This window comes from Neofelis nebulosa, chromosome 9 (genome assembly GCF_028018385.1).
Source record: "Neofelis nebulosa isolate mNeoNeb1 chromosome 9, mNeoNeb1.pri, whole genome shotgun sequence".
Lineage (NCBI taxonomy): Eukaryota > Metazoa > Chordata > Mammalia > Carnivora > Felidae > Neofelis > Neofelis nebulosa.
Genome location: NC_080790.1, coordinates 24944211 through 24967844, shown reverse-complemented (window position 1 = coordinate 24967844; position 23634 = coordinate 24944211). Strand labels below are relative to the sequence as shown.

Genomic DNA, 23634 nt, shown 5'->3' with positions numbered 1-23634 from the left:
TTAAAAAAACCAATAACAACAAAGAACTCAGGATTGAATAACACCTTCATCAGGAAGGGGAAGAGGGGAGTGAGGGAGGCGTCTTAGGGGAGAGTCAATGACTTTTAGGGAAGATGTACTGGCCCTTAGAAGACCAGATGGGACATATGATGTTTTGTGGCACCATTTATCTGGGTGTGGTGTTGACTTCATCTTCTCTCCTGTGACAGGAGTCCACCCTTGCTGGTTGATGAAACTCCCAGGGAGGGGGTTTATGGCTGTTGAGTCCTTTTGGGGAATGAGAATGGGTCTTCAGGCAGATGAGGGCCGTTCATAGAAAGTCTTTCCCTCTGTTTGCTGCTTTTCAAGTGCTTATAGCTCAAAACCAGCAATGCACCCAAGTGGCATAGTTTGGGTGGCCTGTGTTTAGCCGTATTTTGGGGTGGCATATTCTGCCACCCTTAGGTTCCATGATTTGTGTGCGTGTGTTTGTGTGTGTGCAAGCATACTTGCCAGGCACATTTTCATGCTTTGATTCAAGGCTTTGCTCCAAGATTTGCTTTCCCAGTTACATACTCCCTGACAGTGATGGTGGGTGCAGAGTCCCATTTCCCTCTTGCAGCTGGTGGTGTGGAGATCTGCCATTACAGCCACGCAAGTGTGAAATAACCAAATCGCCCTCAGGGCTGAACTGAGAAAAATGGAGGAAAACCAAGTTCTGATGACATTTACTGAGACCTAAATTCGACTGTGGCCCCTAGACTTTTTCCAGTTATCGAAGAGGTATATTCCCTTTGTGTGTGGGCATTTTTTTTTAAACATCTGTGAAAGAAAGAGCCCTGATGAGGATCTTCTTCTACTACATACTGTATGGCTTTACCAACGTGGGAAAAGAAAGTAGCACCCGGTCGCCTGGCAAGAACAGAAACATGACACATGGGCAAACTGTATCTAATTCATTCCACTTTATTCTGGGATGTAAATTACAGATAACACAACTCACAAACATACCAGTGGACATTGAAAACTAAGGCCATTCTGTGAGTTATTTTTAAAACTTGGTGTTTTGTACATAATCTTTTAAAAAATAAATTACCAAAACCAAGATTCTCTTCTGAAATAAAAACTTAAGGTCGGTACAAGGCGGCTTTTGGGTCATCTCCAATCTGAAGCTCATGGTGTGACGGGAACGTTTTTGTTTCCTACGGCATAAATAACAGCTCTAAGGCAAAAGCCACCTCAGCATCTAGCTCTCCTCTCTGGATGTCATCACAAAGTTTACGACAGTAATCAGTGCTTACAAACCATTTTCTTCCCAGTGAGTAGCAAAGAGAGACTCTTACCTAAGAAACACATTGCAGAATTCCTGGAACAAGAAAAAGAAAGGGACCCGTAACTAAGGCACTGAAAGCACATTATTTATATAAAGAAATGTAAACAGTTGGCTACCAACAGGCTCCCTCCAGCAGAGTGTCGATTAGGGAAGTGCACGGGGGCATCATGGTCGCGGCCCGGGTGAAACGAGAAGGGCCCCCTTTCTGCAGAATTCAGGCTTGGCCACCAACGTCCGACTCCTGATGTGGTGAGGAGGAAGGAATGAATTTCAAAGTGACGTGAAGGGAAGCTGGTATTTCTCCCTAAGCTGTGGGTTAGTGTTATAACAAACAAGGAAGGGTTTTAGTAGGACTTTCAAATTACGGCCGCTGACCGTGTTTTCTTCCCGCCTCTCACCACTTGCTTCTGCTGATTTGCACGATGGCTTCAGCCTGCTTCATCAGCGGGGTCTGCTAGAACGTGTGACCTGGCCGGTGCCCTTCCCTGCAGGTGCCTACTTCAAGTACAATGGTTCACGGCCCACACAAACCACACTTCAGTTAAAACGCTTCTAAACAGTGAAGATCGAGCAAATTGGACAGACAGTACTGTAAATGTTTCACGGTCCAATGGGTTTACCTTCAAGGGCCTGAGAGGGCGAGAGGTGGGGTATGGTGTATAGACGCAGCCTGACAAGTAGCTGTGGAGTCCAGGGTGAGGGGTGGGAAGGGGGGGGGGTGCATTCCTGAGGCCGATCACGACACCAAAGTTCAATTACTTCCTGCTTGACGTTTTGTTACCAATTTTACAAAGCTCTGAGTTCCAAATCATCAAGTGAATAGTTCTTGAACACTTTTTAAAAGAAAAAGACCAAGATATAGGAACACAAATAATTATGATTTTAAAAGACGCCTTGTTGCAAAAACACAAAGACCCCCTCCCCCCAAAACCAAAAAAAACCAACAAGAAGCAGCTTTTTTCTTTTTGAAGTTATCATTCCTGATTCAGCAGGTACAAGGTCTATTATTCCCCAGTTTTAGTGTGTACGAATTTTGGGTAGATAAAACAAAGTTTGAATCTTCTATGTGTATTTTTTTATGATCAAAAGGAAAACATTTTCTAGGAAAGAAAAAAAAAAGATTTCCTCTTTTACGGATCTCACGCCTCGTATGGAGGTTATACTTAAACCAGGAGCCGTGAGAAGCTGGAGGAGGGCGGCGGGCGGCAGTATAAAGTGTGGGGCGGGAAACACAGCTTTTCTCTATCGCCCAGGACAATGTGAATGCCATGCTGTGAAACTCCTTCTATGTTTCCAAATATAACCAAAAGGAAGTCTGAGAGAAACCTAAATTAGAAAACTCTTTCATTAAGGAAAAAAAAAAAAAAGCTAAAAAAGAAAACACCTGAAAAAGCCAGGAGATTCAACAGCTGGGTTTAGAGCAGATGTTCACAATAACGAATTAGTAGCTCCAGGCAGCATTAAGAACAGCCTTGGGGGAGCAGATAAATACAGGCTGGTGCGTGTCTGCGCGGCACTGGTCAGGTCCCTCCCAGGAGAGGTGATGTGTCAACAGCGTCGTACGCGCAACCTGTACTCTGAAAGAATGTCCTCCGTAAGTTGGGCTCACGATGTGCTCGCCTTTCACGGCAATGCACACTTCAATTGTCGGGCTAAAAGTCACTGTGGAGCAAAAAGAGGCCGTAATTAAGGAGAAGGCATTCATGCCAAAAGAGTAATAAAGCAATGGCTTTTGAGGCTGGCTCAAGGCAGGGGTGAAGTAGACGGGTTTGCTAACAGCTAAAGGCCTTTCACTGCCTCTGACCAGCACCCCCGTCCTATGACGAAAAGCACAGTGCCTGGCCCCAGCAGGGTGGGGAACATGACCCCGCACTTCTGCCTCAGAGATTGGTGCTGTTGGTTTGCTGCATTTCCCATGGGCTCCAAATCGAGGACTACTGAGGCAAACAACTGGTCAAAAGTGGGTCTGAATTTTAGTACTGAAAAAAAGCCTGGGCCTAAAAAGAGTGAGCGAGTCCTGGTTATCCTTAAAAAGGGGTTCATTTTCGTGCTACCATTTTGGTTCCAAGAGTAAAATTTGTCAAGGCTACGAGGGTTGAATAATTTAGGATAAACCATTACTGCCCCGTCTGCAAGTGCTGTTGTTTTCGTGGCAGATGTTACAGATACCTATGCATGTACAAGAAATACAATAACTTTCTCTCTGGGGGCAGGTTTGAAAGAAATATTTCAAAAGACACAACTTCGAGAATTTCTGACTCCAAGAACAGAACCTTCTCTATGCTGTTCCTTTAGAAAGGTAAGTGACGTGATGTGTATCATTTTTACGCAGAAAGAGCTACACCTGCCAATAAGCGGCAGAGACCCCGGCACTGAGCATGCTAGAGTACGTAGAAATGAAGAACTGTATTAATTCCTATCTTTAAAAACTCAAACCAAGGTTTCTAAGTGGAGAGCCTGTGGTTGCTCCCTGAGACACGTCCAGGTCTTCGTGTGAAAAGAGGGCACAGGTGGTCTTCTGATGTCTAGGTCAGTGCAAGGCTAAATGCCAAGGTTTTATGAGTAATGAAGGGCTTCTTATCGAAATGGTTGGTTTAAGGGCAAGGGATTTCTGGTCTCTGGCCTTAAGGAAGGCTGCAGTGGTCTGACTGGTGTAGAAATGAGTGTGGGGACAGTGCTGAGGGAGGGAGCTGGGAAGAAGGGCCCTCACCTCAACAGTCAAGTGCCAGCACTTGATCTGAGCCAGTGCTCCCAAGCCCCAGATCTGCTTCTTGTCTGGGGAGTTGGCTGGGGAATTGGTTAGGGAAGAGGACTGGGCCTTTAGGAAAATCGTGTATGTGTACCTTAACAGCCTGGCGATTGCTTAATAAAACTCTGGCCCGAGTTATTTCACAGCGATCGCTCCCTGCTTCGTGTATTGAAATTACATTCAGAGATTTAAAAAAAAAAAAATCGTGTGTAGCAATATTTTCCCACAAAACTAAGTGCAAAATATCTTTAACAAATAATGATGGTAGTAGAAATATCTGACATAGTCATGCAAAAATGCACCTCCATTTAAAAAGGCTCAACACATCTCCAAAAGACCCTTGGGTTGTTACCCTACGAGCTCACTCATTTTTTTTTACATTTAAATGTGGCTGCTTGTGTAAAAAATGGTAACATGCAAGTTCAATGATCTCCAGTCCACCAAATATTCTCTCTTGTAGCACAAAGACAACAACGGTGATGATAAAATACCACCGAACAGGACTGTACAAATATATGAGGAGGCACATTGCAGGGCTGAACAGGGTCCAATAAAGTATAGAGAGCAGTTTGACCGCAAAGACCCTCAGCTCAGACTTGCAAGGTGGAATTATGGTGTGGCCGGTGAAGTGAAAGCTCTTCTCCCCTTGGTAGAAGGAGCGCAGCCTCTGTTCCTTCTCCTCCCACCGCCTGTGGCACCAGAGCTGGAGGCCCTCCCTGGAGGTGGGGAGAGTGTCCACTGGGTAGCGGTGCACGTGGAAGTGGATCTCCTTGGGAAAGTCGCCGTAGAGAAGGTGCTTCTCTGTCTGAGGAATGTTGTGAGGGTACGCCACTGTGATGTCGTGGACGGCATCAAGGTTCTTCCCTAGGTTTTGGAAAAGATGAAAACACAGACTGAGTGATGATCAATGGGGGTAGTAACGCTGATGCAAACCACAAGGCAGAACCAAAAACGGGGGTGGGGGTGGGGGGTGGAATTGGGACAGAGAAAGCCACGGTGAACAAAAAGGGCTATTTAAATACTGGTGTTTCTAGGCATTTGGGTCAATAAATTTACCCGTCATTTTTAGTCTTTTATCTGTTTGCTAATCACCACCAAAACCGTTAGAAAGAAATTATCTTCACAGAAAGAGTAACCTGTCATTCTAGAACTAAATGGATGAGCACATTAAGTCAGGTTTGAGGTAGAAATAAAAGGATTAGCCCTTTTATACCAGGGGGAGTCACTGCTTTGATACCTTATTGATAGAGCTTCTCTCCAAATAAAAACACAGAATTTCTTACCTTTAACTCATTATTGCTATGATAGTACTGGAAAGAAACACTCAGAATTAGACTTAGTGAAGTGGTCAGAAACGCATGAAAACTTCCATATGATTTTTAATTTTTTTAATTTTTAACATTTTTTATGTGATTTTTCTATTTTTTAAAACCATATCAGCTTGAAGTCCAAGTAAGACCCTGCCACGACACCATCATCCTTAGCAGTCTCCTGATTAATTACTTTGGGGTTAAGTGTTTTTAGCAAAGTCACATGCCAGATGCTGGAGAGAGAGAGAGAGAGAGAGAGAGAGAGAGAGAACATAATCTCTAATCTCACTCAAGAGTTCATAAGAGAATCAGGGAGACAGCTGCATAAACAGTGCCCTAATAGGGGAGGGGAAGGAGGGGAGGGAGCTGGCCAGGCAGGTGCAGTGGGCCCAGAGAGCATAGTGGGGCTAAGGGGCTCACAAGTACACTGGAGGCATCTGGTAAAGGCCTTCAACTGTCAAACTTGAGAATGTGAACTCCATTCTGTAAGCGACAGAGAAGCACCTTAGATGGTGGAGAAGCACTTAATGATTATCAACAGAGAAGGGATGAGAATGTGTTTCATTTTGGCAATGATTACCTTGGGGGCAGTGACAAGAATGGTGTGGAGAGGACCACGGGCAAGAGAGGTAGTAAGCGTAATTTGATGGTCATGACAAGGCAAGAAATGACAGTGAGGTAGGGGCCAAAGGAAGTGACATGTCTAAAAAAATTACAAGAGAACTGACACGATAAGAGAGGTCAACTGGATGTGGGAGGATAAGGTGGAATGAGCTCCTGTGTTCTGGCTCAGGGTACTGAGTGGATGGTGGTGTCTCTGAGATTAGAAATGTAAGCAGGAGTAGTAAATCCTTAAAGAAACATGAGGATCGCCTACTTGAATCCTGTATACAAGGGCCAGAGAGGTTAAGCTTTTTGCCCAATGCACACAGCATGTTGGTGCACAATCTCTGAATGTTGCTTTCTTCCATACCATGCCCTCTTCAGTGAGAGCCCTTGGATCTGGGCTTTGATTCATTACAGAAATGTATGATGCAGGCAAAATTAATCTGTGGGAATAGAAATCCAAACAGTGGCTGCCACAGGGGTGAGAACTGATCGGCAAGGAGCACAAGGAAGTGTTCTAGGTGGCCAAAACACTCTGGATCTTGATTAGGGTGTGGAATATACCCAACTGTGTGCATTTAAGACCCATGCACTTCATAGCATTTAAGTTTTACCCCAATATGAACAAGACACAAAGCAACTTCCCACCTTAACTCACCATGTTTACCCTTCCCATTGACCTTACTATTAGAGGTTGTTCTCCTTGCTTTTTTAATGATTAGGTCTTCTGTAAATGTCTACTGTCTCCTTTACTCTGTGATTTACTTCAGGATAAGGACTGGCTTGCAGTCTGGTTTCCTAAGTGTCTGATAGATATAATCAGCCCTTAATTAGGACTGTGGTCTAGAAAATGAAAATACCTATGTCAACAAGGCTTAGATTCAAAATTGGAGGACAGTGTTTTAGGGATGCTGAGCATTGTTGATAGGAGAGCGGAGGGCGACGGAAGGCCCGCGCAGGACGGCTCTGGTGGAGTTGGATCAGAACGCCTACAAAAAAAGGCGAGGCTGACCCTTTTGGACTCCAGCGGGGGGTCCACTTCATCTTACTACGGGAAAATAACAGGACACATTTTGTCACTCGTCATGCCGCTTAGCCTCTTATTCAGAACCAGGTGCACATTTCACTTACTTTCAAAACTCCCCTGCAATCAGTCAACATTTCTGCTTCACCTGCCCACACCCTGCCCTGAAAAGGTTGCCAGTCTCCTCAGCCTCACTCATCCACGGCCTCCCCCAGCAGCTGCCACCATCCTCAGTCACCCCAAACCACAGGGCTCCTCCTGAGCAGGGGGCCCCTACGAGCCCGCCTTCCTTCCACAGGTGGCCCTTCATGCTCACAAACTGGTATCAAAAGGACAGGCCATACTAGTAAGAAACTAAAGTGCCCTTGCTTTCTATTTCTTCTGGGCAACCTGTAGAGAAGGGCGTGTATGCAAACACCTGTCTGTTCACTGTACAAACGGCAAGTTTTAAGACTGTGTTGGTAGCACTTACAGAAATGTTCCTAAGTGAAAAATTCTAGAAACCCTGCTGTGTAGAGCACGGAGAGCTGTGGAAGGAGACCATTTGGGTTCAAATCCTAGCTCTGCCCCTTACTGACTAAATTACTTGTCTCTGTAGCTTAGTTTCTGTATCTACAAACTACTTCACAGGGTTGTTGAGAGCATTAAATGAGCTAATACATATAAAAACACAAAAATAGGGTCAAAAGTATACATAGTAAATACTCAATAAATGTTAGCTGCTAACATTGAGTGAGCAGGAGAACTGGGGAAGGGAGAAGAGCCGGCTTATACCTTGTTTCTCATTTCCCTTTAGCTACACTGGATCCTTAAGAATCACAGAGACTCAGGGGCACCTGGGTGGCTCAGTCGGTTAAGTGTCCGACTTCAGCTCAGGTCACAATCTCGCGGTCCGTGAGTTCAAGCCCCGTGTCGGGCTCTGGGCTGATGGCTCAGAGCCTGGAGCCTGCTTCCGATTCTGTGTCTCCCTCTCTCTCTGTCCCTCCCCCGTTCGTGCTCTCTCTCTGTCTCAAAAATAAAAATAAACATTAAAAAAAAATTAAAAAAAAGAATCACAGAGACTCAGAAACCCATTAAAGCCAGAGCAAGAGAGGAGATGGAGAAAGGCTTTTACACCCTGAGGTATCTTGATACTTCGTAAACTTTATAGTAAGTTTCTTGTCTCCAGATAACCCAGAGCCACACACAACCCTTTATCGCTAATAGAGGAGCTTACTTTTCACTGACACCCTATCAAGACCTCCTGGCTTCTAAGCCTAGAGGAGCCATTACTACTGGACCTGTTAGCTTCCTCCCAGAAGGTAACAGGTGAGGGTTAGCAGACTCGAGGGGCATGCTTCGTTCCAAAGTGACAATAACAAAATGCATATTCAAAAGTTGAAATGTGCCTTCATTACATGTATCAGCTTGTAATAGGGCTAAAATAATGCAATAATAGATTAAGTTCCTTCAAGTGCAAAGGATTTATAAGGCCTTTAAAGCTTTTGGTATGAAAACAACATACTTTAAAATATGCAAATTAAGATGGCTGCTATCAGTAATATCCATTTTTAAAAGATCTCACTGCTTTTTAGATAGCATCTAGAGTTGTAATCTCAACTATCTAGCCACCTGTCATCTGTCTATATGGCTCTTAGAAAATAATCTGTTCTGTTGCTGATACTGTGTCTTCTGGAAAGTTTCAAACTTTATTATTATTATTATTATTATTATTATTATTATTATCATTATGTAAAGCTACTACTCTGTTAGAGCAACCACACTCATGTGGGCCCATAAATGTTTCTTTTCCTCTCCTGGAAGAACAGGACACTTAGTACTTCAAATCTTAATTTTTAGTCTAAGGCTGAGACTGAGGGAATATTTAATACATCAGTCAGGTTTAAGTAACCAACAGAGGTTTAAAAGATATGACTGGAATTTATAAATGTAATATGCAGCAGGGAGTGTCTCCAAGCATGTCAAGTTGAGCCCATGATGATTACAAGAGTCCTATTCAATATGAAAAGCTCACTGGGAGTGAGACAAGTTTATGTTTCAAATGAAAGAGTTGGGTGAAGAAATCCTGGTCTGCCCATAGCTGCTGAAGAACACATCCATCTATACAGTTCAGTGGCAGAACAACAGAAATACAAACTTTTTTTTTAACCCAAGATGGTCTGAAATTTCAGTTATCAACTTTATTCTTTCCCCATTCTACTTTAAAATACATGGAGAATATACAAAAGTACAATCTATTTTGGATTTCACCTTAATACTTTTTTAAAAATTAAAAACACATGTCAGCTGGAACACCAGGGTGGCTCAGTCAGTTAAGCATCTGACTTCATCTTGGGTAATGATCTTGCAATCTGTGAATTCGAGCCTCACGTCGGGCTCTGTGCTGACACCTCAGAGCTTCACATTCTGTGTTTCTCTCTTTCTGCTCTTCCTCCACTCAGGCCCTGTCTCTCTCTCAAAAATGAATAAACTTAAAAAAAAAAATGAAAAAAATACATATAAGCCTATATTCTATTACTCAGATCTAAATCCATAAATCTATATATATTGGAGACTTTTATTTTTTTTTATTTTTTTATTAAAAAAATTTTTTTTAACGTTTATTTTTGAGACAGAGACAGAGCATGAATGGGGGAAGGTCAGAGAGAGGGAGACACAGAATCTGAAACAGGCTCCAGGCTCTGAGCTGTCAGCACAGAGCCTGACGGGGGGCTCGAACTCACAGACCGCGAGATCATGACCTGAGCTGAAGTCGGCCGCTTAACCGACTGAGCCACCCAGGTGCCCCTATATTGGAGACTTTTAAATAAAGTAGCTTGTCATCTAAGATGCATTTGTGTTAAAATGCTGAGGCTGCTGGTTTTGTGCACTGTTTTCCAGATTAAAAAAAAAATTACTCCAAGATGATAAAAGTTGGATTTAGTAACTCGACAATCATTCACTGTGGCACTTTAACACTGACATATAATAGTACATGGCTAATAATGAGCGTGACAAATTGGCACTAGTCAGAACACTTTGAAGAATGGCTTTGAACAGATTTAGATAGACTTAGACTAAAAACACTAATAAGACAACTTTCAGCTTCAAAATAAAAGGGCATGCACAAACCCACTGAAAATTAAGTGGCATTGGGACTCAGTACCATTTTCTTACAGAAAATACTACCTCCCACTGAGAACATTATTCATTTTGCTTTTGTATAAGTTGAGTAGTTACTTAAGGAATGAAAAGTAGAGAGAGGCAGGCAGCTTCTGATCCTACGTCTCACCAGCTCTCTGGCCTTAGCTTGTTAACCATAAGCCTCCTCTGTGTGTGCAGATAATAACAGTGCCTACCCTCCTAGGGTTTTGTGAGGATCCACTACGTAAGACCTGTAAAGTGCTCAGAGAAGGTCCTGGCCTGTGGGATCTGCTCAGATTCCTGTCACTATTCCTCCAGGTGCAGTGACCACTTAGAGCACCTGAAGGGAGTTTAGGTTTAGGCCGCTACCCTCGACCTTCCTTCCTTCCTTCCTTCCTCTAGACTTCCTCTTCCTCTGGGAGAGGTTCCAAGTGGGCTCTAGCACACCTTGTGGTTTATCCTCTGATTGCAGTCACGCCTCTCCCATAGCACAGAAGCAAAACCGTTGAGGAGACTGACCTTGGCTCTAGAGGGAGGCCCTAATTCCCCTTTGGATACACATTTCTCTCCATCTCTACCAACTCATCCTTAGACATTCTCAGGGAAGTGTAGATATTAATCCTCTGCTGGCATTCAGAATTAGAAGGTGATGGTCAGTGCTCTAGCATTATTGACCTGCCCCATCTTGCTTTTACTTTCTTAGAAATCAAAATTAGTACCTCCTCTTTTTCTAAGAAAGAACCATCCTATACTTAAAAATCAACTATTTTAGGGGCACCTGGGTGGCTCAGTCTGCTAAGTGTCTGATTCCTGATTTCAGCTTGGGTCATGATCTCACAGTTCGTGAGTTCCAGCCCCATGACGGGCTCTGTGCTGAGTTGGCTTTGAATTCTCTCTCCGGTCCACCCCCGTTCAACACACACACACTTTCTCTCTCTCAAAATAAATATTTTTAAAAAATCAACTTTCACCTGGAAAGGTGAAATTAAAAATTGTGTATTTGTGAACAATTTTGCTTATCTAAACTGAATTTGGTTCCTAGAGATAATTTCAGGGACCTATATTTTCACATTGCTATCCTGAATCTGTTCAGCTTTGGTGTTTTGTATAAATGTTTGAAATCTTTTCAGTTTTGACAATCTGTTGTCCAATAGACACTGCTTCTCTGAGTCTTTAAAACAAGTTTCATTTTCTAGATAGAATGAAAACATGTTGACATTTTCCACAATTTACAACATTGGTGTATTAATAGATGATTTAAGGCAAGATAAGAATAGTGTATACTTGGTGAGGACAGACTCACATACATACAGACATATACATACATAAGTATATAAAATGTATGTCCTGAAAAAAGAGATCTGTAAACATTTAACAAATAGGACCATACTATACATACTGTTTCATAACTTGTTTTTTCATTCATTTTTCCATTCGTGCCATTAAAGATTTTCTAAGATGTCATTTTATGGGTGCATAATATTTGCTTGTGTAGAAATCTTAAAAATTCCTTTGTTTTTCATATATTTAAGGTGTTCCCACATAAACTACATTTAAATTGATCATTATATAACTAATGATGATGATTTTCTAGAATAAATTCCAGTAAATTGCTGGATCAAAGAATATGAACACCTTAACACTTTTTGCTAAATATGGGTAACTGACCTCTACAATGTTCAGCTAAAACCCGAGAAATGTAGGATCGTGCTTTTCACACTTTTACTTATAATGCTTGGTATTATAACTTTTATTAAGTTGCAAACTGTATCATTTTTGTTTTAATTTGTATGTCTTTGATTAGGTTAAAAAGTCCATTGGAGGGCGCCTGGGTGGCGCAGTCGGTTAAGCGTCCGACTTCAGCCAGGTCACGATCTCGCGGTCCGTGAGTTCGAGCCCCGCGTCAGGCTCTGGGCTGATGGCTCGGAGCCTGGAGCCTGTTTCCGATTCTGTGTCTCCCTCTCTCTCTGCCCCTCCCCCGTTCATGCTCTGTCTCTCTCTGTCCCAAAAATAAATAAAAAATGTTGAAAAAAAAAATTAAAAAAAAAAAAAGTCCATTGGATGTATATACTGGTCATATCCTTGACTTGTTTTGAAAATTCAGTTGTTTATCTTCTGGTTTGTAAGAACTCTACCCTCTATTCTAAGCGGTGAATCTTTCACACTGGTTTCATCAGCTGGTCACTAGTGTTTCCCTGGCCACAATGAATTGATTTTGTTGGATTTGCTGCTCTGTGAAAGCAGTGTTTCTTTTAGCCAGTTCCTCTGTTGCTTGTCTCTTTTTCAGTCAAATTTGCAAACCTCCTTCTTCATCATGGATTAATCCTCTGCATTTTTTTGTTGCAAATATTCTTACACAATCCATGATCTATGCCATTTATAGCAACTTTTCCAATAATTGTGTGTGTGTGTGTGTGTGTCTATATAAGTTCATTTTTCTATTATAGCTTTTGGATTCCTATTTATCTCCCCTGTTCCTAGACTGTATGTATATTCTATATTTTTCTGCAAGATGAAAAACATTTTTTCCATTTAATTTTATAATTTAATTTTCTTTCAGTAGACATCAGTTTTTCTAGCATCTTAAATGACTCCTCTTTCTCTATAGTTTGGAAATACCAACTCAGTCACATGTTAAACTCTCAAATATATAAACATGTAGTCTCCCTCCTCTCTTCTGCGCTGTGTTTATTCTGGTTCCAAGACCACATTGATTTCCCTAGTGACTATCTTCGGTAAAGCAAATCTGACTGTTTTCTTTTTCACACTGTACTTGATTCCTGCTGGTAACTGTTTTGCAATGTAAAGTTGAGAGCATTTAATTCCATTCTAAAATAACAACCCTCCCCGCCCCCCCCCCCCCCCCCACCGAACTTCTTCAGAAATTGCATTTGCATTATATTTACATTGTAACTTTGAAAGATCTGACCCTTTAATATTGTTTTTTTTCTCTAAGAAAAAAGTGTGCTTTTCCATTTGTTCAAAACTTATTTTATGTCTTTCCATAAGATTTTAGTTTTCTTCACACAGCTTCTGTGGCTTTTAAAATTTATTCCTAAGTAATTGAAGAATTTTTGCTGGGATTATGAATGGAGTATGTGGTCCTACTTCTGCTTTTAGGCAGTTACTACTAGAGAGAAATCGTTTGCTGTACATTTATATGCAGCCGTCTTAACAAATTTTCTTATTAAATTGTTTCCTTTTTTCTACATTCTTTTTGACTTTCTAGATTTTCTATCAGCTGCAAAAACTGTTTCATGTTCAACTTTCTCATTTTTAAGGTAGTCTTTAATTTTTTAAGTTTATTTATTTGAGAGAGCACAAGCGGGGGAGGAACAGAGAGGAAGAAAGAGAGAATCCCAAGCAGGCTTTGCACTGTCAGCACAGAGCCTGCCTCAACTCACAACCTTAAGGTCATGAGCCGAAAATCAATAGTCAAGAGGCTTAACCGACTGAGCCCCCCAGGCATCCCAAGGTAGTCTTTTCTTAGTGCCTTCATTAGCATTTACTTACTAATAAAAAGGATAGTTCTGACTTTACGATGTGGATTTTAGTGCATTAGATCACTGCTGTTGAGTTTTGGTAAAACACTAGTGTATGTTATTAGTTCTATTTTGTTCTAGTTTTTATTAGGAATGGCTTAAGGTTTATCAAGTATCTTTTTAAGCATCTATGGTTAAGATTAAACTTATTCTTTGTTAAAGAAAATAATAGCCAAACATCTGTATGAACCAAAGTAGGTGTTAAATATTAAAAGGAAAATATGAGAAATGCAAAGGGAATTTAAAATTATAGTGTAGGCTTCAGTGTCCTCCATAATAGGTCACTCCAGTAATAACCAATCACATGAAAGAACTGAATAACTATTGATAAATTTGGTTTAATAAGATTATATAGGTCTATAGGTCTTTCAAAAATATTTTAGAGGGGTGTATCCATGGAACACCAATAAATAGGATTACTTGCTTGGCAATAAGAAGATCTAAACCCATTTTGTAAAAGTTAAGATATTAAAAGCCACATCCTTACATCAAAATCCCATAAAAAAATAAAATATGATGTCCTCCTTTAACAGAGCACTTTTAGATAACCCTTGGATCAAAGACGAAATCAAAAGGAAAATTATGAACTCCTTAAAAAAGAATGAAAAATGGAATCAATGGGATATAGTGAAGGCTGTAGTCAACAATAAATGCTTCATTATTATAGAGGAAAAAGGAAAAAGAGAAAGAAATTACTAAGCTTGGAAACTGGGTGGTGGCAGTGGGGTAGTGGGGTGGGGGGGAGAATACAAAGGGAAATATAGTGGAAAAAATTACTACAGATAAAAAGCAATAATTAATGAAAGAAAACTAGGAAATAGTGAAAGAATAAAGAAGTACAAAAGCTGGTTATTTAACAAGATCCATAAACTACTAAACTCTATGAATGTGATTAAGGGTAAAAAAGAGAGAGGCATATTTAAGATTACAGATAGCAGAGGAAACCATCATAAATATGGAAGAGATGAAAAGAATTATGGGAATGTACACATGATAAAATCGCTCTTACACATATACAAACTAGAGCAGAGTGTGCTTGTGCAAATGTACCGCAATACTAGAGACGTGCCTGATAAAATTCTGTGGTCAATTCAAAAGCCATCCAATATCATTATTGAGTCTATTTTCACCAGAAATGCAAACTATTCTGGCACTACTGTGTGATCAGGCCAAAGGGCACAGGTGCTAATTTTCTAGGCAGGCCAACCCAGCAGCTATACTCTGGTGCCACGTCTTCTCAATCACAGGGATTTTATAGTGTAGAAATTACAAAGCAAAAAATGGACAGCCAGGAACAGAACAGCAAAATGAGCTAGGAAGTAAAGGGACAAGAATCCGAGTTCCAAATTCATCTCAGGACCTATTAAGCACAACGGCCACTTACATTTGTTTATCTGTAGAGGGTGGTGTTGATGACATGAACGTATTTTGCCTAGTCTTTGAAAAACTTAAAACTCTGCTCATTACTCTTGAAAAGAAATATATGTGCTAAAACGCTGTTGAGAGAAGACCATCAAAATGCAGTGCGAAAAACCAGAGCATTGACGACATATAATTTGTCGTTACAAAGTTGTTTAGATGTTCCCAAACTGCTAGACATGCGTCAGTAACAGATGAAAAGATCAGTAGTGTCAGCACATGCATCCCCTCTACTCATTTGCTGGTCTTCAAATTCAATGAGATCAGAGACCACACATTACTTAGTCCCCTCGCTCTGGTGTTAGGGTTGAAGGTGACTAATAATGCATTTGGGACATTACTATTTATTTATTTCTAAAAAAATTTTTTAAATGTTTTTATTTTTGAGAGAGAGCGAGAGCACACGCATGAGCAAGGGAGGGGCAGAGAAAGAGGGAGACACAGAATCCGAAGCAGGCTCCAGGCTCTGGGCTGTCAGCACAGAGCCTGCTGCGGGGCTTGAATCCACGAACCAGGAGATCATGACCTGGGATGAAGTTGGCCACTTAACCGACTGAGCCATCCAGGAGCTCTGGGATATTACTATTTATTGAATGACTACTAAGTGCCAGGATTTTGAATTCAACAGGCTCTCTTTTGAGCACATCTTCACTGTGCCAGACACAGCTGTAGGCTTAGGGGTCACACTGGTGGACAAAAGGAAGATCTCTGCCCTCGTGGAGCTTAACAGGATACAGTCACTTTAAAATAGGATCTTTTTTAAAAACAAATTTTTAATGTTTGTTTATTTTGAGAGAGAGATACAGAGCACAAGCAGGGGAGGGGCAGAGACAAAGGGAGACACAGAACTTGAAGCAGGCTCCAAGCTCTGAGCTGTTAGCACAGAGCCCAACGTGGGGCTTGAACCCACAAACCGTGTGATTGTGACCTGAGCAGAAGTTGGTTGCTTAACTGACTGAGCCACCCAGAAGCCCCTAAAATACGATCTTTAACAATCTTTGTGACATCATCCCTCTTTTATAGTTGTAGAAACTGAGGCACAGAGAAGTTAAGTCACTTGCTGAAGATCAGTTAGTCAGCAATTAGTTTGACTAACTGCCTGTTTGACTCAAAGACTTTCCGCCACCCTATTCTACCTCCTAAGAACTGCGTATTAAAAACAGGAGCTACAGAGTCAAACTGACCTGGTTTTATACCTAGGTACAGTGATTTATTAACCATGTGGCCTTGAGCAAGTTACTTAACCTTCCTGAGCCTCAGGCCCCTCATCTGCAATCAATAATGCTTCTCTTGGAGGGCTACCAAAACCCAGAGAAGGAGGACCTGTCAGCCAGTTTATAAAGGTGGTCTAGTAATGTAAAGAAACCAATTCTATGCAAATGAAAGGTCTTGATGTTTCTATTCAAGTTCCTTTTAACCTTGGACTATTATTATTTCCATCTTTGAAGCACAATCACACACATGTTCTGAGTAAGAGCTTTGTTATGGTTTGATATAAAGTCTAAATGATGACCTCTTCTATAAAATTGTTATGCATTCCTAGAATGTTTCATTGATGGACCCACCCAGTCTCAAGCTAGGCCCTTCCACCCATTTTTGGTAGCTATCTAAAATACAGTGGAGTATCTAAGTTGCAATCTTGTAAATCTTAAAAAAAAATTTTGCTAGTAACAGTATAGCTCAACTTAAAAAAAAAAAAAAAAAAAGTTCCTAAAGCAAAGCCTAATGTGACTACAGAGTCTTCTCTGCAATTTCATCTTTTTCTCCTCCAAGAGGGAAAGGAAGTTTGGCTGAGGATATGGGGTATTATTAATGGGGTGTAGGGTAAGTTGCTGTTTTCAAGAGCAAGGCAACAAAGTAGAAGGTGAAGGCCTCTGGTTGCAGATGAGTTTGATCCTTGCCCTGGGCTCCGCACGGGGAGCCACACGGGTCCTCAAAGGTCTCATCAAACTGCCTTAGGCTTGTGCCACACCCCCTGTGACACACTTTCTCCTCGGATGATCTAAGAATTAAATTTCCTTGTTTTCAATCATTTAAGAGTCTGAATTCCCATTCAGTAAGCTTGACTGCAGTCTAAGATTCGGAGATCTCAGTAAAACAAGGCTTTCTCCATCAACCAGGACTGATCCAACCACAGTTGTATGCATTCATTCTACAGTAGGGGCTTATTAATCCACAAGACCCTCTGGGCGATGGAAGGCATGTGGGGAGATCTTTCTGAGTGAAGGGCTATGCCTCTTTTGAAGACTGTTTCCCACTTCTTCATCCCACCGCCACCTGCTCATACGATGTTCTCTCAAACAACCAAATTAAATATGCCACCAGGGAAAATACTTTATAGCCTTGAGTTCTTTATTCAAACTAGTCATAATTTGTTCTTTCTTGTGTTTGTATTTTGTTTTAATGAGTCCTGTAAGGCAGAGTACAAAGTGAGGTGGTGGTGGTGAAGAAAATGGATCAATCCGGGGGACCACTCCAAACTTCAAATGACGAACTCTCAAATGCAGGTCGTCTTATGTCCAGTTCTTCATTTGTGCAAAGGGTGCCACCATGGGATGAAGGGATAATCTGACAGGACTGTAGCTTCTTTTTTACTGAGAGGATAAAGAATCAGGCTGTGTGTAGCTCAACCAAAGGACAAAAGTCTCAGGTGCTTCCAAGATGGCAAAAGAACAGCAGGCTCTTTTCTTATATAGTATATGGAGCATCTTTTGAAGTTTAAAACAATAAGAAAAACCAAATCAAGTTTACGTAGGTCAGAGGATGTGTCTCAAAGAACAGAGCAGACCTACTGATAACAACATCGTATACCATTTTGATACTTCCGGCCACAAGAGGTTACATTTTTCTTTTTGCATGTTGTTTTCCTTTTTGTACTTCTTTATTTCTTTTAAAAATTATATGTGGATGAATCTCAAAGACAAATGGTTAACATAACACAGAATCAGACATGAACCCAAATAGTCCTAAGCCTTTTGATCAGAATACCATCCAAGTGGCAGTCTACACCTATAGACTCATAATTCTTAGTTTTGAATAACTGCCCTGCCAGGCAGAAAACTCATTTGTTTGCATCCCGTAGACTCTAGACTCAACTGTTGACATGAGGAAGGGAATATTCCATATAACAATGTTCCTTCTTTGTATTTTATGCCTTAGAGTAGACAGGATCAAAGATTCTTCTAAATATTCCCCAAACTTCAACAAGAACTTCCTTAGTGTTGACCTATTTCTCAAAGGAATACTCTCCAAAGAATCAATGGAGACTGGGGATGGGGAGGAGAATTAAGGGTGAGTTTATTTTCTAGTAAATTTTGTCCAGTTTCATCAGAAAGCAGAGGCCAGGGCTGATAATCTAGCCCACTTGTTTAGTAAGTGACTATATTCCATTTGAGCCGCAGAGGAGTGGAATCAGGACTGGGGGCCACTAAAGTACCGTTTATTAAGGAGCAGTTTCTTTCTTTGAAAACAGTCATCAGGACACAGGATGTAGACAGAGAAAAGGGCTCCCCGCTAAGGATCAACTCCTATGAATTGGCATAAAATCAATCATTGGAATAATAACTTTAAACTTTCTGTTTAAAGTTCGTTATAAACACATTCCTCATGAGGGAAATGTCAAAACTGCAATGAGTTATCACCTCACACACCTGTCAGAATGGTTAAAATAAAAAACACAAGAAACGACCAGTGTTGGTGAGGATGTGGAGAAAAAGGAACACCATGCTCTGCTGGTGAGAATGTAAATTGGTACAGCCACTGTGGAAAACAGTATGAAGGTTCTTCAAAAACTTGAAAGTAATAATAACATGATTCAGTAATTCCACTACTGGGTATTTACCCAAAGAAAGTGAAAATGCTAGTTTTTAAAAGATATGCACACTCCTATGTTTACTGTATTATCACTTACAAGAGCCAAGATATGGAAGTAACCTAAATGTTCATCAATAGACGAATGGATAAAGATATAGTGTGTGTGTGTGTGTGTGTGTGTGTGTGCGCGCGCATGCGTGAGAGAGAGAGATTACTCAACCATAAAAAAAAAAAAAAAAAAAGGATCTTGCCATTCATGACAAGGATGGACCTGGAGTGTATTATGCTAAGTGAAATAAGTCAAAGAAAGACATAATTTCACTTATATGTGGAATCTAAAAAACAAAACAAATAAAAAAGCAACAGACCTAAAAATATAGAACTCATGATTATCGGGGAGGGGGATCAAGGATGGGCAAAATGGGGGAAGGGGATTGGCTGATACAGGCTTTCAGGTGTGAAATGAACTAAGTCATGGGAATATAAGGTATGGCATAGGGAATATACTGGTACTGGATACTGAATATACTGGAATATCAATGGTACTGTCATAGCGCTATATGGTGACAGCTGGTAGCTACACCTGTGGTGAGCACAGCGTAATGTATGGAACTGTCAAATCACTATTGTACACCTGAAACTAACATAACATTATGTGGCAACTATACTTCAAAAAAAATAAAAATAAATAAAATTTAGTTATAGGAGCGCCTGGGTGGCTCAGTAGGCTGGGCATCCGATTTTGGCTCAGATCATGATCTTGTGGTTTGTAGGATTGAGCCCTGCATCAGTCTCAGCGCTGACAGCATGGAGCCTGCTTGGGATTCTCTTCCCCTCTCTCTCTCTCTCTCTCTCTCTCTCTCTCTCTCTCTCTCTGCCCCTCCCCTGCTCATTCTCTCTCTCTCAAAATAAATACACTTAAAAACATTTAGTTACAGACATATGGAAAGTCAACATCTGGATATGTAACTACCAATCCTGAAATTTAAACTGGGAGAGTAACAATGTATGAGGGAAGCAAATAAGTATATGTAGTGGGATGAGTAGTGTCTTCCTGAAAGCTCACTTCTACTGGAACTTCAAATGTGACCTGATTTCGAAATAGGGTCTTGGCATCTTGGTAGATGTCATTAAGGACTGAGATGAGGCTGTTAGGTGCTCGGCTAGACTGTAGACGGCAGCCGGCCTGCCTTCTAACTCAGCCTACTTCCTCAGTTAATCCCACTACCTTCATACACCAGGATGAGGGCGGGAATGTTTTTGAAGGGTACATGAGTAAAGTCTTATTAGTGCTAGAATACAAAGTGTCCTATTTGTAGAAATCTGCATCAGTGGGACAATGGGGATGGGGCTGCTGACCATGAGCGAGGGAAATGGCAGACACATACTAGAGGCTTCCTGATTGATGGCAGGGGGCGCTGAAATCTGGTGGTCTGCACCCTAAGGTTAAGGAGAAAGCTATGGCCAGAGTCTTAGAGCCATGTGGTACAGTAACCTATTACCACTTCCCCACACCAGTATTCACTCAGCTGAGGCTATACTTCATAGTGGGTTTGGGTTTTTTACATTCCCGTGTTTATAAGCAGTATGTAAAGACCTAAAGTTTTAATGTATGATAAAAACCAGTGGTTCTCACCTTTTTTCCCAGACCTAGCTAGAAGCTCACCAGCACAGATAGGCTCAACAAGGGGTAGGGAGAGCTGTTTGAAAAATTAACCCAAGTTATTAGGTAGAATATTCCTGGTCTCTCATTCCACATATCTGAAGTAACACCAAAGCATATACCCATCCTACATTAATATGATAGCACTTAATATGACACACATGGTATGCAATGCCTAATCACTGCAATAGGCAGAAAAAGGCACAGAGATTGAAAAGGAAAAAGTAAAACTATCTTTATTCAAAGCAATATAAAAGACTGTACAGTATCTTTAGGAATCTACAAAAAAGGTTGCTGGAATAAGTGGAGTTAGCAAAGTTCCAGGATACAAGTTCAACATAAAAAGTTACTTGTACATACTAGCAATTAACAACTGGAAATTCAAATTCTAAAGAATACCATTTAAATATATGAAAAATATGAAACACCTGGAAATAAGCTTAACAAAATATGTGCAAGACTGCAAACTAAAACATTGCTAACAGAAATGAAAAAGGCCTAAGCAATTGGAGAGATACTAGAAGATGGACTATTAAGATATTTCTCCTCCACACTGACCTATAGATTCAAAGCAATCTCCATTAAAACTCCTAGTATGCTTTGTGTAAATTAACTGATTCTAAACGTTATAAAGATCTGCAAAAGAACTAGAATAACAAAACAATTTTGAAAAACAAGAACAAAGCTGGAAGCCTTCCACTAACCTATGTCTGGACTCACTATAACGGTTCAGTGAGGGACTGGAAGAAGGCTAGATGTATACATCAGTGCAAAAGCAGAGTCCAGGAACAGAGCCACATACAGACAACTTCATTTTCAACAAAGTTGCCTGGGTGACTCAATGGAGAAAAGATGGTCTTCTCAACAAATGGTGCTGGAACAAGTGGATGTCTACATGCAAAGGCAAACAAATCGGATGCTTACCTCACACCATATGCAAAAATCAACTCAAAATGCATGACCGGCCTAAGTGGAAAGGCTAAAACTATAACATTTCTGTAAGAAAAAACAGAAAATCTTTGTGACTTGAGGTAAGCAACAATTTCTTAGGACAAGAATAACAACCTAAAATTAAGAAATGGAGAAACCCTCCTTCATCAAATTAAACACTTGGGCTCTTCAGAAGACAACCTTAAGGAAATGAAAAGGCAAGCCACAGACTGGAAGAAAATATCTGCGAACTGTATATATGAGAAAAGACTTCTATGCAAAATATATAAAGAAGTCTTACAATATAGTAAGACAATGTGATTTTTAGGAATGGGTAAAAAGACTGGATTTGACACATCTCCAAAGAAGATATAGGAAAGGCACATAAGTCCAAGAAACACGACTTAAACATCTTTAGTTATTAGGGAAATACAAACTAAAACCACAATAAGATAAGCACTGCAAGGTAAGATACATTGTACATTTATTAGAATGGTCAGAATTTAAAAGGCTTTCATGGGGTTTTGGTGAGGGCACCAAACAACTGGAATTTTCCAACACTGCTGATGGGGATGTGAGAGCACAACCGCTTTGAAGGGAGTTTGGCAGTGGCCCAGCAACCATACTCATAGGTATCTGCCAAGGAAACAGAAGCCCACACAAATGCTTATACACAAATGCTCATCTCAATTTTTTATAGTATATTCTAAAACTGGAAGCCAACCCAAATGTCTGTCAACCTATGAGTGGGTAAACAAACTGTGGTATATTCCATACAGCAGAATACTACTCAGCCATAAAAAGGAATAAACTGATAAATGCTGAAAGAGGCCGACACAGGAGACTACATACTACTTAATTCCACTTCTATAAAAATCTAGAAAAGCCAAAACCATAGTGACAGTAAATAAGCAGTTGCTAGCAACTGTAATTCAGGGGAGATGTCTGAGTGCAAAGGCGGCTGGGGGGGCATATGAAAGAAATTTTGGGGGTGATGGAATGTTCTAAATTTGTACTATAATGTAGTTATGTGACTGCATTTATCTAATACATCTAATTTGTACACTTAAAACATACTTGTGTTTTACAGCAAGTAAATTGTACCTCTAAAAGCTGTTATTTTTTTAAAGCTTTTCAAATATGTGCCCTAAAAAATACTTAAAGTGATAATATATCCCAAATTTGTAATATCTGCTAAAGTCTAAACGGAGCTTTAATATTGGCTGGTTGGATTCTAACCAAAAGGTTAGAAAACAAAGTATTTAAACCTTGAAACAAATCCAAAATTTATTTTCATGTACTAATTTTTAATGACTTTTTTGGTATTAGCATTTTGTGGAATGCAGAACATTTTCCTATTCATTCAAATGAGCATTAACATATCCATATGCTCTGCATTATTGTTTTGCAACATTTCCTGGCTAATGCAAGATATAATTTCCTAATTAAAAGATTACTCTAAATACAACCCGATGTTTTAAAATTTCTACTATCATAATTTCTTTCAGGTCAACAAATAATACCTAACATGTTTTCTTGCTGCTATCTAGAAAGGAAAAAGATCAAATCAATGTGCTCCTGAAAAAGTCAGATAATTCAATTAGGATTGACAAAGAAAATAATAAAGATAACAAGATAAACAGAAGACAATGTGTCTTGAGATCAATATTTTTTAGGAGCAGATATTTCTAATTCATTAGATTACCACAGTGGCAGGTTTATCAAATGAAGCAAACACACACACACACACCCACCCACCCCTCCATCCTTGGGCCCTTCAATATTAGAGTAACAGTACAGCATCTAATCTCTTCAGATTTGGGAGTATGTACTTCTGCTTTTAATGCTATGACACAGAAACTTACAAAACATTTGGGAACTAGTTCTACATACCCCCTCTAACCTTCCCCCTCCCCTGGCAGATCCTCCCTCCCCCACCACTCAAAAGGACAATCCTTTCACACCCCACAGCAACTCAATGGCAGCATTCTCTCTCAGCTGTGCACACAGCAGGACACTTGTGTCAAAATGACCTTGCATAGCTTTGCTGACTCTTGCCTGGTGGCTGTAGATCAGGCCTGGGCAGACTGTGGAGGGCACACCTGCTCTGTAACCCAGTGCCCCCTCCACCTCTGGTACACAG

At 40.6% G+C, this 23634-nt stretch overlaps 1 protein-coding gene across 7 annotated transcripts in view; it reads right to left on the bottom strand.

Annotated features, from left to right (window-relative positions):
- Positions 1 to 929: 929 nt before the first annotated feature.
- LCLAT1 (lysocardiolipin acyltransferase 1) overlaps positions 930 to 23634 on the bottom strand; it is a 184910-nt gene continuing 162205 nt past the window's right edge. For all 7 annotated transcript variants that reach the window (XM_058682946.1, XM_058682947.1, XM_058682945.1 and 4 more), the window contains one exon: positions 930 to 4925. In XM_058682946.1, coding sequence (XP_058538929.1) covers positions 4423 to 4925 — 503 coding nt within the window. In that variant the 3' untranslated portion in view covers positions 930 to 4422. The remainder of the gene's footprint in view (positions 4926 to 23634) is intronic.